Genomic DNA, 18,018 nt, shown 5'->3' with positions numbered 1-18,018 from the left:
GTGCCTTGAGCACCCAAGATAACCCTACAAATTTAGCCAAGCAGATAAAGACTGAGCCCAATGATTTCTTTTCAGATGATAAACTCAGATCTTTAGGAAGAATACCCGATCCCCGCAAGTATGTTTGTTTTTGAAGCTCTTTTGTTCAGAGAGGGGGTAATACGCTGTGTTGCTCAAGCAACCTAATGATATTGAAAACAAAGAGGCCACTGCTTGTAGATCCATACGGAAGCTAGAAAATAGAAAGAACGCTGCATTTGGACATAAGAATGCCTTGGTTCTCATCTCTGCTCTCCCACTTCCTCCTTGAGAGTCTCTGGACGTTCCCTTGCTCTCTCTGAGCCTCAGACCCCTCCCATCTGTTAAAGAGAAACAGTAATGCTATGTTTCTCTTTTTGCTCACCCCCAACCAGCCTGTATCCAAATGGTAAGTACAATCTCAGAGGCTCTATTCCAAACTGCATCCCTAATGGATCACTTCTGCCTCTACTGGGATCACGATCACGCAACCACTATCATTCTGCAGGGACTATTTCTATCCACCACGTCCTGGTCTTGCAAGTTCCACCCCAAGTCCCCCCTGGTACTTTAGGCACAACTTCTAGAGTCCACAAGCTCCCCAAGGGCATTTGAAGATGTCTAACAGGTGAAACGAAATTCACTGACTACAAAACATGAAGCAGGAGTACTTAATGCTGCATTAAATGTCTATGAAATATCAACTTCATGTCAACCAATCCAAGGCAAGTTATACCAACTCTTAACATAGTTACATAAAGTTACAGTAATCATAGGATGCCTGAGCAGGTAAAAATGTTTGATACAGCATGGCATGACCTTCCAAAGAATGAGGACCTAGGATGCAGGAGAATTCTAAAAACAACCCTACTTTTTTGCCTTCTTTTTTAATCATTCGCAAGGTTAAAAAGTAATGGCTAATGACAGTTATTTTTAAAAGAAGGGGGTTAAAATCACTCCACGGGGGCTGTGTTAAAAGTGTTTTTTCTTAAAACTTTTCTGTGCTGGAAGTTTCTAAAAGCAACAAGCTAAGTTTTTGGAAGAGTTTCTGGGAGGATAGCTGCCTACAAAGGAATTAAGTGCTCAAATCAGAGCTTCTTTTAATAAGATAAAGTAATTCAAGCTCATTAATCTGGTGAGTAGAAATGATTAAACTGAAAAATAGAACAACATTAATATTTTCTCCCCAAATAGCAAAAAACCATGAATTTCAATGTCAAACTCTTTTTTAAAAAAAATTTATTTGTGTCAAACTCTTTTTAAAAGCAATCATGGATTTACTTCTTTGTTTGCTAATTTGGGTGGGAAATGGGATGCTCCTTCTCAATGTGTTCTGCTTTAAAATAGGCTACTTAGACATTCTCACACAGTGGTATATGTTCTTAAAAAACCACTTTTAACCAAAACAGGAAGCAATCTTTACCATTGAAAATGCAGCTAAAAAAGTGAGTACCTCCATCAGCAGAATCAAAGACCATCCTTCAAAAAACATGGCATGTCTTAGGAGACTGGAGGGGGCACACGGGCAACCCAGTGTCCTCATGGTTTCCATTGCTTTTATTACATTATGCAGTGCCACTTTAATTAAGCCTTCAAATCAAATTATCAGATCAAGTGGTTTTGATTCCACTGTGATTTGAACAGGTTTCGTTAAATTAATAAACCATATGTTTCATGTTGTTGGAAGGAAAGTTATTTTTCCTCCATTCATTGTTCCAAAAGTCTTCACAATAGACAGTATTTAGTACTTAATCGCCAAATGCTCTTCCATGTGCCCGGGATGTGTTGCAGAATAACTGAAATGACAGCCCATTAAATCCTAAAGTCTGTCCAAGTTATTTACCGACAAAGGGCAGAGTGGCAAATTGGATGTCCCTAGAACAATCCACCAAGCCTAAATATTATTTCCATTTACTGGAACTGAAGCTTTATATTTTTTATGGATGACATCCATTATAAGTCTTTCTGTAGCAACAATACAGTATTAAGATGACTTTTCCCCCCTTTCCTTTGGTGTTGTACATGATCATGCGTCTGGTGCTGGCACTGAAAGGCTTGATTCTGTTTTCTCTATTCCAGTATGTCCAATCATCCTGACAGAAGGGCAAGATGGGGGCACATTAACTCAGGCATTCCTCACTGTGCAGCTCAATGAACACCAGTTAATGATCATGGCCAAGGGAACAAGGGAGGTGTGGGGCTGTAATCAGTTCAGGGAGGCTCTCCTTACACATCTGCTGTGAAAGATGACCAGGGGTTAAGGTGAATTGGTAAGTGGTTGGTTACTGAGTTAATAAATATATAACTGGTCCTAAGGTCTTGAGGTGGAATGGAGAAGTAGAACGAACCGATGCTTCATGGTCATGGTCATCACCATCTTTAAGACAGAAAAAATTTACCTTAAACTGAGACTTTGATTGAGTTTCTCCACCTGACTATGAGCCATCCCCTAGAGCACTGTAGAGTCTGGTCTGCTGCCTGTTTTTGTAAATAAGGTGTTTTTGGAAGATAGTTTTCTGCACGTATTCATTCGTGTATTATATGTCCATGACTGCCTTCATGCCAGAGTGGTAGAGCTGAGTGAGCAGTTCTCAAAGGAGACTAAGTACCGAGGTGCCTAGGTGGCTCAGTCCTTAAGCGTCTGTCTTTGGCTCGGGTCATGATCCCAGGGTCCTGGGACTGAGCCCCACATCAGGCTCCCTGCACAGCGGGAAGTCTGCTTCTTCCCCCTCTCCCACTCCCCCTGCTTGTGTTCCCTCTCTCGCTGTGTCTCTATCAAATAAATAAATAAAATCTTAGAAAAAAGGGGGCATATATTGTATGATTCCATTTATACGGAATATCTAGGATAGGCTAATCCAGAGACCCAAAGAGTTGCCTAGGGCCAGGAAAGCAGGAGAGATGGGAGAAAGAAAGTAAGGAAGAAGGAGTGAGTGATTGTTAATGGGTGTGGACTCCTTCTGGGGGACGATAAAACTGTTCTGGAAGTTTGTGAACGCACAACTTTGTGAAGAGTCAATTCCACTGAAGTGCACACTTTAAAGAAAAATGAACTTTACTGCATATGAATGAAATCTCGATAAAGCCATTATTAAAAAAACAACAAACAGGAATGCTAGTGCACGATAAAAAGGGACGAGCTACTGACAGATGCTACAACAGGGATCGATCTTAAAATCCTAACGTCGTCTGGCAGATACAAGCAGATTAGAGACTGTCTGCTATTGAGAATAGGAGAAAGAATTGAGGGAACTTTCTGGGGTGATGAAAATGTTCTGAAACGGGATTATATAAGCAGAACTGTAACTCTAAACTTATTAAAAATGATTAAAGTGTACATTTATAATAATTGTATTCTATGATATGTATGTTTTGCCATAAGACAACCAGGAAACCCTGACCGACTGCTGGCAGAAGGAGAGCACGGTACATACAGTCCCTCTGGGGAGCTGCTGAGCAGTGTCCAACCAAATCAGAACATGAAAGTGCACTCCAGGCTGTCGCCACTGGACCCGCGGCATCACACCCAATAGAGATGTGTCCAGATGCTCATCGAAAAGCACGGTCAAGGATTCTCATCATCGCCAAAATGTGGAAACCATGCATACGTTCACGGATAACAAAATGGATGAATAAATTCAGGTGGAGCCTCACAATGACATTCAGCAGTAAGAACAAACCACATCTACAGGCAACAGCAGAGATGACCCTCAGAACCAGTGTAGCATGAAAAAAGCAAGACACAAAAAGGACAGAGGGGATAATTCTATTTCTATGAAATTCAACAACAGGCAACGCTAATTCACGCTTGCGATTACCCTTGGGAATGGACTGTTCCTAGGAAGAAGGAGCTAGAGGTGCTCCTGGGAAGCTGGTGAGGTTAGTCTCTTGACCTGGGAGTTTGCTGTTCAAGTCTATGGGGGGTGGGACGCATCAGGGGGTACATGTCCACTTTCCCGTATGTTATACTCCAGTAACACGCTTAAGACACAAATAGGACTGTACCTCCAGCCTTCTCTGCTTCTAAAAAAGATCACAAAACATTTCAATAGTCACACATTTCAGGATTCAGATGATTCAGATTTAGGATTACATACACACACCATGATAACTGCAACAAAACCTTGTACCATAAAGAACTAACTCCTCTATTTAAGGAAGGGTCCACGGCTCGGCTCAAATTCAGAGAAAGCCCATCCAATAGGTCTTGCCCCCCTTTGACAATTTAATGCGACAGAAGCCATTTTCTTCTCTAACTTTTTCGGGTAGTAAGAGCCATGCACTCCCTCTGCACAGCTGATGTATCGTATTCTCAGCCCATTTTTTAGGGAGGAACTTTGCAACTGTCATAACCTCAGCAATTCTGAGCTACCAGATCTTGTATTCACTTGTGATATAAATTCGTCATCCCCCGTCGTCCTCTGCATTCACCTCTCACACAATACTCAATCCCTAAGAGATTCCTCTTTTCCCAAGCAAGTTCCCTTGGGAGAAGGCTTTGGAGCTTGGTCGTTTTCTTTATTTTTAGCTTGGTTGAAAAACAAAATTAGCCCAAGTGAGGTTTGCTATGCCAGCCAACCTAAGACATTTCCCAGGCTGGCGTGCTTCTTAACCCACCCATTGTTCCCAGCTGACAAATGACGCCCTTGACAAAGTGTCGGCTCCAAATTACTTGAATCTCAAGCGTTTCTGGATGGCATCTGGCCAGACTAGCTTCTCTCACCGTCCTCAAACAAAATCACACAGACAGGAAGGAAATGATCACATTCTTAAGTTCCTTTTCCTCTTCTATTAGCTTCTTTTCAGATATACGAACCTGGAGAACGGGCTCATTCTTATTAAAGTGCACATCAACGCAGTTACTTGTGGAATACACTCGCATCCCCCCTGTTCCTATAAAGGTCATATGCCAGTAAATTAGTCCCTTTTATTGGGGGGTGGGGCACTCTTAAAATGTCCCTGTGTAACTTACCCCACTAAAAATACCACAGTCTGTGTCCAGTGTTGATCAATGACACAAGCCCTTCCCATATGACCCAAGCTCATGATTTCAGAGAGCACACTGGTTCAGAAAATAACCATCTCAAAGAAAGAAAGAAAGAAAAGAACCATCTCTTCACACCCAAAGAGAATTCCTTCTTATTCCTTCCTCCCTTCCAAATACTGGAATTTTTTTGGTAATATTTTATTTATTTATTTGAGAGAGAGAGAGAGAGAATGAGAAAGAGAGGGAGTCTGATGCGGGACTCGATCCCAGAATGGATTGAGTTGAGCCAAAGACAGATGCTTAACTGACTGAGCCACTGAGGCACCCCTGCCAAGTACTGGAATTTTGATCAGCCTTATTCTCTAAGTGAGGACACACCATGGGGCCTGAAGTAGAACTGTGAGGATAGAATTCGACTTTCTAGTTTCCTGGAAGAGAAATTTATGTTCAATTCACATAAGAATGTACAAATAGAAAAAGACTGAGATGCCTGAAAAGAATAAACTCAAGTTTATCGGATATGGGAATCAAACTGTTAAATAATGGTTTTAAAAAGGCCACATGGTGTCAGGTAGGGGTGGAGAACAGGAGGGGGAGGTCTTGACTGGTGCGGAGGTCCTCAGTCAGGAGGTAAGGGTGGGCTGCAGGGTGGAGTGCTGGGGGCCAAGTCAAAGGTGCTGGTGCCTGAGGTCAGAGACAGCGTCCTGATCCCAACAGAAGGGGGTGGAGGGGCAGATACAAGGTAAGACACCCACAAGCTTCCCTCAGACATTCACTAGTCAGTGTTGATGTTGTAAGGTAAAAATACCAACAGAATGACTGATATATTACTAGTCAAAAGGGCAACTCTGAACATATCTATTTAACTGAAATTTTTCCCACAACTGCTTCTATTTATCATCCAGACAAGTCTCTTTTAGCAGAGAAACATATGCTCTTAACACCGAGTTCCAACTCTTGGCTGGTTTGGAACGCCTTTTAATTTAAAGTAATTTATGATAAGGAATCTTCCTCCGGGCAAGGGCACTTAATCCAACTATACCTTTAGAGGCTTCTGTCCCCAGTGGGTTTTCTAAGAAGTCTGTCATGTCGTGGTTCCAGGCGTCTCGGACCGCAGACTTGGACACCACCCTGCCATTCAGCTCTTGCTGTGGTCGGAAGTTATTTCTCAGATATTCCACCGACTTGACATGGTCTTGCTGCTCCGTGGTGAAGATGGAGTAAAAAGCCTCGAGCTAAACAGAGAACCAGAGAGGGGAGGGGGGAGAAAGAGACCAAGAATGAGAAAAGCGATGTGGGCGGGGGGGTGGGGTGGGGGGGGGGGGGAGCCAAGGACACAAAATGGTAGGATGTGCTCCAAGCCGAGTGTGAGGAACCCAGCAGGATGCAGGCTCCTTGCTGGAACCACTGCCCAGGGGCTTATCTGGCTGTGGTTTCTGTCCTGCCAGCGAACCGGGAGAACATTCCGCCGGAGGAGGCTTGTACAGAACTCTTGGAGCCTGTGTCTCAGAAAAGAGTTCCAGTCTTTCTGCTCTGCCCCCCTGGCAAGACTGTTCGTGTTCTGGGAAGAGCACAAGGTGATGGTGCAACTGGCAGGTTCTGGAGCCCAAGAGTACCTGGATGGAAAGTCTAGCTCCACAGTTCACCCGCTCCGGGGCTCTAGGAAGTGGCTTCCCTGCTCTGAGCCTCAACTGTTCCTCAATAAAATGGTGCTAACAACAGCAGCATCGACCCCGGTAGGGTTTGTGCCAGTACTCAATGAAATAATCCACGTGCAGTGCTTAAAACAGTCCCTGACACAGAAGGGCTCAGTGAAGATGAGTGATTCAGTTCTTACTAAGCGTCTTCTTCCGTATGTAATAGGGATTCAGTTCAGCAAAGTTGCTAAGGCAGAAAGCTGATGGCTCGTGAGGTAAACTACTCCGTTTCAACACTTACCAGATGGGTAATCATAGTCAAACTAGTCAAGCATCAGTAACTCAATACATATCAACATTTTATATATATATTATATAAGACAGATATAATACTAGCCGCTATCTTATAAGATCATGGAAAAAGCTTATAAAATAAGATTATTTCGATCTTAAAAGATTAAAATATATATAAACCATTTAGCAGCCATTAAGTCCATGGTTAGGATTAGCTGCGCTCATTATTATTTATACTATTAAAAAACACTTTCCAGAAGACTACAGACCCAACTTTTATAGAGATGCAAAGAAAAAAGAGATCAGGACTTCAGGATCATATTTCCATTATTAAAAAGGATTCTTTGTGGCCCTCCATCTTCTGCTCATTAAAAAACAACAACAACAAAAAAAAAACAAACCTTAAACAAAACAAAAAAAACAAAACAGAACACCACAGTAATGCTTTGATAGAAGAGAAATGAAGCTGAGGCTGGGCCAGAGATCTGTTCTCAGTGGACCACAAAGTTATCCTGGTCACCAAAGAAATAAAATTAATCTAAAATGACCAGCCATGGAACACACTACTTCCTTGAAGTGGGGGATGAAAATGGAATGAAAAAGAGAGAAACTGAATAAATTCTTTCTGGCCCATTTGGCTCCTTGAATACCCAATCAGAATGCTTCCCAAGCAGCCACTGAGTGGCCACCCTAGGCTTTCAGGGACCATGGCCAACACCAATGTTAAATATACAGGAATATTACGACAGTGTTTCTTTTTTTTTCTTTAAACATTTTATTTATTTATTTGAGAGACTGCGATCACAAGCAGGCAGAGAAGCAGGCAGAGAGAGAGGAGGAAGCAGGCTCCCTGCTGAGCAGAGAGCCTGATGCCCCAGGACCCTGGGATCATGACCTGAGCTGAAGGCAGAGGCTTTAACCCACTGAGCTATCCAGGCGCCCCTTTCTTTCTTTTTTATAAGTAGGCTCCACGCTCAATGTGCAGCTTGAACTCAGGACCCTCAGATCAAGAGCTGGATGGTCACCAATTGAGCCCATCAGGAGCCTCCCAACCTGGGTTTCTGGATGGTCATCTTGAAGCCTGGAACTAACCCCAGCGTTTCTCAAACAGCTTCAGACAAGGTCACAAAAATTGATCTGCTTGATCTGAAACTCCCTCTCTTTGCATGAGAAAGCAATGAATGTGCATAGTGATCACAGCCAAGAAAAATCATTTAACTACCTGGATTCACCTATCATTTCACCTCCCCTGCAATTCTCCTGCAAATGTAAAGTGATAACAAACCATGAAACATTTTCTGCTTTTTCATCAAGGTTACAGATCCAGAATATCTCTCAACCCAGCCTAAAAGCAAAAGTTGTCTGGTCCTGTGGTGTTACTCCAGTTCTCCAGCAGTCTCATTAACTTCTAACAACTCCTGTGGTGGCTATTGAAAATTGTCTTTCTTCCCATTCTTCTTTGTGATGTTCCTTCTTTATTTATAGTGAAGAGAGAAAGGCCATAAAAGCAGAAAAATTAAGAAAATTGGACTGTTTACTCTGCCAAATATGACCCACTCAGATGAAGATAATTGGAGGTACTGAAGGAAATCCAGTCTCCTCAACCTGGCAATGTGTACTCACTCCAACTCGGAACTGAACACATCCACACATGAGAGAAGGTTTCAGAGTTTCCTGACAGAAAATAACTTCTTAAGATTACATGGAAGGAATTAACAAAGACTCTGGAGACCGTCTAGGGAAAGACCAACCAAAGTGATTATAGGGACAGAGGCTAAATCCCGTGTGGAAAGGTGAAGGGAAGTGGGAAGTGTTTAGCCTGAAGAAAAGGCAGGTTAGGAGTAATTTGATTAAAGGCCCTTGTATGTGGAACATGCTGACCAGCTCTTCTCCATGTCCAGAGAAGGCCAAAGAGAGGAAATTGGTTTAAATTAAAGCCTTAGAGACGTGAGTTGAATAGAAATAATTCCTTAACTTTCAGGGTGATTTTTTTTTTTTTTTAAACGGCCAGGCTGCTATACATAGCAAGTTAGAACGGAAATATTCTGGAAGAGCAGCCATCTGTCCTGAAATAGTTTAATCTCTGAGATGCCAGAAAAGGATGGCCTTGGAGACTGTCTCGGCAATCCGACTCTAAGGTTTGTTTATTCTCTAGAAGACTTGCTTCTTTCACAGCTAGCACTTAGTTCTCCTAAAAAGTTTCATTTCTGATGCCTCAGGAAAGAATTAGTCATATAACTGTAAAAAGAGGCAGGTTCTGAATTTAACACAAAAATGCTTTTGCTTAAATTGCTCTTACAGCTTAATGACATGCTATGGTTTAAAAGCTCGGCTGCTTCCTTGTCATTAACTCAACTTGCCCAGAGATTTCCAAGGAAGGATGTGACGGTTTTCAGAGTGAACTGATGACCTGGACGATATTATATTGTCAACTGGATCATAGCTTCGCTTGACAGTCATACAAAAGAGGAAAAGGAGGTCAAGCTTAGCAGACTCATCAAATGTCCTTCAGTATGTTGGCAGTGTTCACTAAAACCCTGTCATTCCTCTAAGTTGAATGAAAATTGCCAGAAAATTGCCTCTCTCGCTGGTGCCTTGCATGTCTGGCCATTGAGTGGAAACCACCATGATGCCTGGATTGGCCAAGGGAGCCTACGTTTGCATTCTGGCAGGTGAACAGTGATACTCTGGACATAGCTACTCCCTTTTGTCCCTTGATCCTTATCCTTTCCTTGTAACCACACTTGATAAAGGTGAATCCGACCACCACCCAGATCTCTACTTTTTGATTCCAAGGGATGCCATTTATAAAGACTACAACGAGAAGGTGCCCCCTAGAGTTGTGCAGGTCTAGCAGCACTGCCTAACTCTGCAGCCACAGGACAAGCTGTCAACCCTTCTAGATCTGCTTAATAGCCACACAGCTATTTCCTTAAAATGTACATGAGCTGCCATCAGGCCTCTGTTCAAAAACTTTCAAGGGCCTCCAATTCTACTGGTGGGGCCCTAAGGATCCACCCTGTGCCCAATTCTCCAACCTCGTAACACTTACTCTTGCTACCTGGGTTCAAAACCCTGTTTCCAATCCCCACTTGCTAAGTGTGTAACCACAGTCAAAGTATTTGATGCTTCTGTGCTTTGGTTTTCTTACTTGTACAATAGCAATAACACCAATTGTGGTTTTTGCTACTATTAAATGAGATACTATACATAATGCATTTGGAATAATTTCTGGCACACAGTAGATATTCACTAACTATTATTAACATTACTATTATTCTTCTTTTATGAGAAATGTGGTAACTGTGATTGTACTATAAACTTCCAACAACTCTAAGATGCTCTCTCTGCTTCTCCCTCCTTTCCTCCTTGGAATATGTATTTATCAAATGCATTCTGTGACAGGTACTTTATGGTATATATGGTACTTTATGGAATTCACAAACATTACTTTGGCTTCTCACTTGTTTTAGTTTAAAATAATAACATTAGAGTAACACTGTTAACACTATTATTATATCATTAACACCAACAGCTAATATTTACTGAGCGTTTACTCCAGGCATTGTGTTAAGAGTGTTAGGTGCTTTCCTTTACTTCCTTACTTCCTCACAGAAGTCTCATAAAGTTGGTGGTATTATCATATCATTATTTGTGACTGAGGAGGAAACTGGGCTTAGAGACTTGACATGACCTGCTTAAGATCACAGAGGAAACAAGAGATGACGTGACCGGGGTGCCTGGTTGAGCGTCCTACTCTTGGTTTTGGCTTGGGTCGTGATCTTAAGGTCGTGGAATCAAGCCCCTCCATCAGGCTCCAAGCCCAGCTCAGAGTCTGCTTGGGATTCTCTCTCTTCCTTTCCCTCTGCCCCTCCCCCTGCTCATGCATACTCTCCCCTCACCCTGTTGAAGTGAGGATTAGAAACCTAGGTCTGTATGACTGTCATACTCTCAGCCACTTCATGTCACATGCATAATAGGCCTGCAGCATTATTCATGGAAAGAGTAACATCGCAGTGGAGTTACTGAATGTGATAACAGAAGTCCCCAAAGAGTTCCTTCTAGCTGACCCTGAAAGACCACTAATGCGGGGCACCCACCATTGGCAATATAAAACTATTTGCACTTTTCCGCACTCTGGACTGAAACAGCTTATGGCTCAATGAAGAAGGAACTGGGAACCAGGAACAAGATGGCAGGCACAAGGAGGAAAATCTATGCACCACAAAAAGCCCACACTTATTCACCTATTCTTTCCAAGAGGCAAGTAATAAACACACTGGATTTATCTTTACTTTAACATAACTAATGAAGTCTTTATCATTTAGTAAAAATAAACGAAAGTTTTTATTTCTATAATGTAAAATTGACTTTTTAACTTTTGAAGCGAACACGTAAAACACTTCTTTCTTTTATCCCTGCTTGGGGAGTTGTAATTGCATTTTAACTGGTGCTGTTTCAAGAACAATTTTAACCTTGAATTGCAAATGTGTTGGCTGGAAGTGTATATAAATCATTTCAACTTAGTTTTTATTATAAAAATATTACAGAGAATAATTAGTTTTTAATCTGTCAGTTCAAATCAAAGGAAAGTTGAAATCTATTCACGCTATTCGTGTGCAGCAAGAGCTCTCGTCCACGAGATGTGGGGAAGGGCCATCATGGCTGAAGGGGAAAAAGGAGAGAAAATCCAAAGTGATATAATTATGAACCATTAAAAGGCTGCTGTGCACAATATGTTAGAGGATGGGCATATTACAGCCTTTACACAAAACCACAGTCCATTATAAACATAATAATAAACGCTGGGGTAAGCATTAAGAATGGAAATGTCACACCTAAGGTCACGGAGACACTTCAACTTCAGCACACATTTGAGGGGTGACAGGGCAAGCCCTGGGGTGTTGCCTCATTATTAAACAAAAGTGATGGAATATTAAATTCCCAATAGCCCAGAGCATCCGAAGTTTTACTGATTGAACCATGGCTGCAAAAATAAAATCCAAGATAGCTAGCTAACTACAAGGACATGTCCCTCCTGCAGCAACAGAGAGTTTTGTATGAAGACAATTATAAAAAGGCCTTCCACAGAAAGAAACGGATTTAACCATAATTACCACCAAAGAAAGCTATATGTTGGGATTAATAATGACACGTTTACCCCACCATTTAAAAAACCCTCTCTATTCACATACACAGTGCATTATGTGGTCTTGGAATAGGAACTTTTCTGAATTACGTGATTCCTTAGGTGTTGAGATAAAACGCAAAGGCTACAACAGCCACGAGCCCAATGGAGCTGTTCCCCCAGAAATATGGTGAGCTCCCTTTGTTGGAAGGATAATAATTTGAATACACTGGGTTGAATCAAATATAATATTAAATGAGGTTCACTTGTTTCTCTTTACATTTTTTTAATGTGGCGACTAGAAAATCACGTATGTGCTGGACAATGCTGCCCCAGAGCCTTGGTGATGATTTAATAACAGCAACAACAACAACAAAAAATCCACCTAATATATCTTGCACATGTCCTGTGGTGCTAGGCAATAGTCTAGGCATGCCACATGCATTCTATCATTTAATCTTTATAATGACTCCATGAAGTGGCTGTATTCTTATCATCCCCATTTTACAGAAGAAAACTGAGGCACAGAGTAAGCAGTGGAGTAACTCAACTCATGTGGCTGGAAAATGGAGCCAAGAATGAAACCCAGGCAGTTTGTTAATTCAATAAGAGTTTCTCTGCTCTTTATGACAGAGATAACACTGGTTTAAAAAAAAAAAAAAAAAGTATTGCAAATCAACCTTTCCTAACCACTCCAGCTTACTGTTAGAAAAAAAAATATCCGAAAGCAAACAAACTAGACATTTTTATATTTATTTATTGCTTTTTTTTGATTGAGCCTCCAAGAGGCACTTAAACAAAATTCATGCGAGGAAAAATTATAGGTAGTATCATATTTTAAAGTACAGGAAGCAGACAGTTCTGGAAACGGAAGGTTGGGATAGTTTCCAATGGCCAATGCGCCATCATTTGAGAGCCACCATTCTAGAATAAAACACATCCCTGTCTACTGGACTCAAATGATCATGTTCTCTGACTGATCATGAACACAATGGAGGCACCATCTCAACATGCTAGCCTCGCTCCTTTGACCTGGTAAACCAGCACTGAGAGTGGCACCATTTTGTTGGGATGATAAAGTCACGACACAATGTTTGCCTGCTATTTACCAAAGACATTTAGTGGAACCAACCACCTACGCCACACTGACTGCTAGCCAACCAAGCCAACACATGATCCCATTAGCAACACTGTAATAGATCCAGATTATCACAGGGACCAAAGTCAGAGCTTACCGGCTATGGGGCTGGTTTCAGTGTCCAAGGAGACTCAAAGAAGAGGCAAAATAAGGAGTTGTTCCTATCTGGAAGGCTTGAAAGAAATCCACGTCATACAAGCCACCATACAAGTGCTACCCATTGCATTATATGGTGAACACATTCTCATTTTTGTTGCTGACAGACACCCACATAGTGTAAGGGGGAACAGAACAGAGGAAACAGTCTTTGGAGAAAGAGAAGAATGAAGAACTTCGAATGTTTTCTTTCTGACAGCAGCAGACATGGGATTCTGTCTACTTGGTTTTCCGCACTGGCCGTCTGCCTTTCTGAAATGAACGTTCTGTGCTAACTTCCGAAAGAATGTTGGCAGGGTCAGGGTGGGAAGGTCTGAAGGGACAATACTTGGATGGTTAATGGTTTCCCTTCTGAGCGCTGACACCACTGTGACCTCCACGCAAGTGTGCCAGCAAGGATCCCGTTTGGCCACAGGAAAATGAGCTGTTTTTCCTCCCTTGGGGGAGAGAGAGAGAGAGAAAGAGGGATAAGGTGAAGCTGTGTCTGATGAAGGTACTGTCTAAGGATAGTTTGTAGTAAAGAAACTGGGAAGCCAGTATGATTAATTGATCTCTTTACTATTTCCTTGAAACAGAACTACCTGCAGACTAAGTCATATATTCCAAGTCACAGAGAAAAACTCTTCTACTTCCTCTCTCTGAGTATTTGAGCAGCAAGGAGTGAAGGGTACACAGATGTTAACTAAGCATTTCCTGGGCGCCTGGGTGGCTCAGTGGGTTAAGCCTCTGCCTTCAGCTCGGGTCATGGTCTCAGGGTCCTGGGATCAAGCCCCGCGTTGGGCTCTCTGCTCGGCGGGGAGCCTGCTTCCCCCTCTCTCTCTGCTTGCCCTCTGCCTACTTGTGATCTCTCTCTCTGTCAAATAAATAAATAAAATAAAAATCTTAAAAAAATTAAAAAACAAAACAAAACAAAAAAAAACTAAGCATTTCCTAAGATGCCCACAGTACTACACAATTATTACTCTTTGCCTCTCCCCTCCACAGAGTGTCCTACAAAAAAAGTGGCCAGACTTGTATTTCTTAGTCTCATTATCCCAAACCTTTGTATCTCTGAAGACAAAAGCATCTATCTTAATGGACAAAAAGCATCTCTTTTCAAAGTCCCCTGCCCCAACCCTGGGGATATAAATATTTGGACTGCAATTTTACTTTATTCAAGTAAGACAATGCTGGCTTCACCATTAGGAAGAAAACTCGTTTCCTGTTTCATTATCTTCTTAAAGCTGGCAGATCCTGTTCAGCAACCAAACTGCTAGTACTTCTTTTGTCATCAGAGAAGAATTAAAGGAAAAGAAATTTCTTGAAGTAAAATGTCTGCCAACAGCAGTGAAACCAAGTCTGTCTGGCCTAACTTTGTTATCGGGACAACATAGGTCCTTCTAAACGACCAGCTCCATTTACCCCCGGGGTGGGGGGCAACACTGGGTGTTTTAGGAAGCTACCTGGTCTGTTTGCTGATTTATTTAAGGATGGACACATGACCCAAGGCCAGCCAAGCTGTTGGCTGACCAACATCTATTCAGATCTATCTTCTTGAATACTGGGAGTAGGACCCTCACTATTGTCAGTTGGTAGCTGGCCCTTGAGTTGAAAGGTGAACTGGTATGAGAGCAACCATATTTGACCAGGTAACCAAAACAAAACCAACTGGGAGTGAGAATTTTACAGAAGTACAGAATCACAGAATCACAGAGCAGTGGCAGAAACTCCAAGATTTAAGAACCTGTGCGGCCCCTGAGAGAGGGCTTTGCTTCCCAGCCACAGTCCTGGTTATGACGGCTTCATCTCAGGGTGCCTCCACCACTGTTTCCTTAAAATACTCCCTTACTTGAGCTACCTTACGTGGGTTGCTGATTCTTAACTCTAAAACACACCTGACCAGGACACCCTCTAACTCTATTTCCCCCACCCCTTATTCCAAACTCTCTGCCTTTATTAGGAAAATCTTTGGACTCTTCCCCACTGCGGCCAGATCCACAATTTTGTTGCCCATATCTTCACTTATATCGTGGGTGCTGTCACATAATTCCAGAACTTCCCCTGTCCTACTACAACATTCCGTATTCCTACCTGTCACACTCTAGGAAGGCATCTCTATGAGCAGCTCTGATAAGAACCTTCCATTTTTAAACAGTCCTGCTTAATGGCTCAAATCCCGTTTCTCACAATCCTACCCACTGTTGCTGGCTCTATTTTCTGAAACTATGGAGAAGAAACATACCCTTCTACTTCAGTGCATGCTGCATTATGATGACTAATACATCCCCTCTAGGAATTTTCTCCTTCCATCTATTATCCCTCATGAGGGGATTTCAAGCCTCCCCACCCATTCCTACTCCCACCCGCCCAGTGGCCTCCTCTTCCTCTGACACAGCCCTCAAACCCATCTCCATTTCACCAATTTCCACATCCACCTTCCTAGGAAATCAGCCCAGGCCACACTCAGAGAGAAGAAGTTCAGTGTAATGGTCAGCCACAGGGGTTTTGGAATCAGACAAACCTGGGCTCAGTTTCTGGCCTCATTACCCATGAATTCTTGGCTATGTTACCCAATCTCTCCAGACCACGATACCCTTACGTGCACCATCCTCGGCCAACAGCCATCTCTCCACGCTGTTTGGCCACAAAACTGGCCATGTGTAAAGTGCTTAGCGTACAGAAAGAGCTCAATCAAGGGTATCTATTCCTTCATTTCGTCATGTACACAAATCTCTCCCTCTTCTGAACTTCGGGTAGGCTTAGTGGCTCAGAGCATGACTTTTGGGATCGGACACTCTGGCTTAGTAACTGGTTGGGTGGCCTTCTGTATCTCTTCTCTATGAAAGGGTGGGGGGGGCAAAGAGGACTACCGTTTGTGAGGATTAAATAGGTGAGCACATACAAAGAGCCTGGAAGAGTTTCTGGCACAAGCTGGACAGCTGTTCTCTCCTCAAGATGGAATACTTACCTAATACCTGGTTTTATACCCTCAATTCTCCTCAGCCAGTGGCTGAGAAACTGTGTTTTATATTTGACAATTCTTGGGTTCAGAAACACGTCTGTTAGAAAGACAGAAGGAATCGGGGCGGGGGAAAGGATAAAAAAACTGGTGTTTTTTTACTGGTGTTTTGTAGCCACGTTAAATGGTTATGTCAACGCAAAACGAGTGAACACCGAGGTCCCATGTGGGGCTGAATACCTACCTGATGGTAAGAGATGGGGACAGGCCTCCGGAAGACGATCCACTCCACTATTTCGCTACACGGTGGGGTGGTCAGAGAACCCGTGTACCGGTAATAGCTCCCCAGGGACGCAGGCAAGAGGTCCCGGAGGACAAAAGGATCCAGAAAGGTCTCCTTCTCTGTGTGGAGGAAGAAGGAAAAGAAAGGCACAATGATGTAAATCATATTATGCTGCAGACATACAGTCGAAACCCTCGGCATGCTGGTGCCACATCACAAGCCTTCTGTTTGTTTACATCCCGAGAAGCACTAGCATTTGGTGGTGGGAGGGCCACAGCAAACAAAGCAGTGTTTCCCAGGATGTGTTCTGAGGCTCCACGGTGCACTATATTTCACAAAAAACAGGTTCCATGACGAGTGCTGCTGGGCAACCTGCGGTCCTTTCTTCTCCCCACCCCAGGGAACAGACAAAACACTAGCACAGTCAAGTCCCTGAGAAGTCCTGCAGAAAAGAAATGGACTTGATTTCATGTAACCCATCCCTTCCCAATCTTGCTTTGCCACCAAACCCTTCCCCATCCAATACTTAGGAACTAACAATCAGTGGCATAAACGCTGGGACACCCACGAGAGATTCAGTGTAAAAAGAAAACTGTCAGCCAACGGTAAAGTTCAACTCCAAAGCTGGTTACATCTGATTGTGGTTTCACCCAGCACCTCTCCAAATCAAAGTGAAATCTAACCAACCTACAGACCTGAGCTTATAAAATGGGGGCCCAGAAAATAGGCTTCTTCTTTTTACAAAAGCAGAGTGGTCTTTCCTTATGTGGAAGGAATATTTCAACCAAGACTGAAAAATGATACCTGACAATAACTCTATGAGAAAAACAAGGTGTGGAGGGGGTTAGTGCCTGCCTAAGGTCACACAGCTCCTAAACTTCAAAGCTGGCATAGGAACCCAGGCACTCTGACACCAGAGTGTGCACAGCTCTGACTCAGCTAACGAAGAAGCTGAAGCAACTTCAGTGAATACTGAAGGATAGGAGCAAAAGAGGAGAAGAGCATTTGGGGCTGCGGGAACAGCATGTTCAAAGGTCCTGAGGCAGGAAGAAACAGTGCAACAGTGTTTAGGGTACTGTATTATAGCTCTCCCAATCCGGCTCAGTAGATTATCCAGCTTCTTTCCCAAATCAGAGAAGGCTCTATTCTCTCTCTGGGTCTACAAAGGTCTAGCCCTGAATTTAAAGTCTGGGATTTCTTTCTTAGCCCTTTTTGGGATGTAATAAGGCTATTCTAATCCTGCTAATGGTTTGCCTTGGATCCCTAGTGGTCTCCACCATGGGCTGAAGGATTCTTGTGAGGACCTTAGGGCTCCAGGTTACCTCCTGGACACATCTGTGCCTACAGGAGTAGTCCTTCCAGGTTCACACCCCTCCTTCCTTTTCTTCAATGCAGAATGAGCAATACAGGTCTTTGTGCAAATGTGCATCCATGGACTT

At 42.9% G+C, this 18,018-nt stretch overlaps 1 protein-coding gene across 2 annotated transcripts in view; it reads right to left on the bottom strand.

The window, feature by feature from the left end:
• Positions 1-18,018, bottom strand: part of LOC111143893 (protein tyrosine phosphatase, receptor type G) — a 700,723-nt gene that overhangs the window by 123,246 nt on the left and 559,459 nt on the right. For both annotated transcript variants that reach the window (XM_022497940.1, XM_022497941.1), the window contains exons 7-8: positions 16,541-16,698; positions 6,048-6,240 (exon numbers count right to left, since the gene is read on the bottom strand). In XM_022497940.1, coding sequence (XP_022353648.1) covers positions 6,048-6,240; positions 16,541-16,698 — 351 coding nt within the window. The remainder of the gene's footprint in view (positions 1-6,047; positions 6,241-16,540; positions 16,699-18,018) is intronic.

Source organism: Enhydra lutris, unplaced genomic scaffold (assembly GCF_002288905.1).
Source record: "Enhydra lutris kenyoni isolate GAN:26980312 unplaced genomic scaffold, ASM228890v2 scaffoldscaffold10, whole genome shotgun sequence".
Classification (NCBI taxonomy): domain Eukaryota; kingdom Metazoa; phylum Chordata; class Mammalia; order Carnivora; family Mustelidae; genus Enhydra; species Enhydra lutris.
The sequence above is the reverse complement of the archived record's forward strand: the minus strand, read 5'-3'. Positions and strand labels throughout refer to the sequence as shown.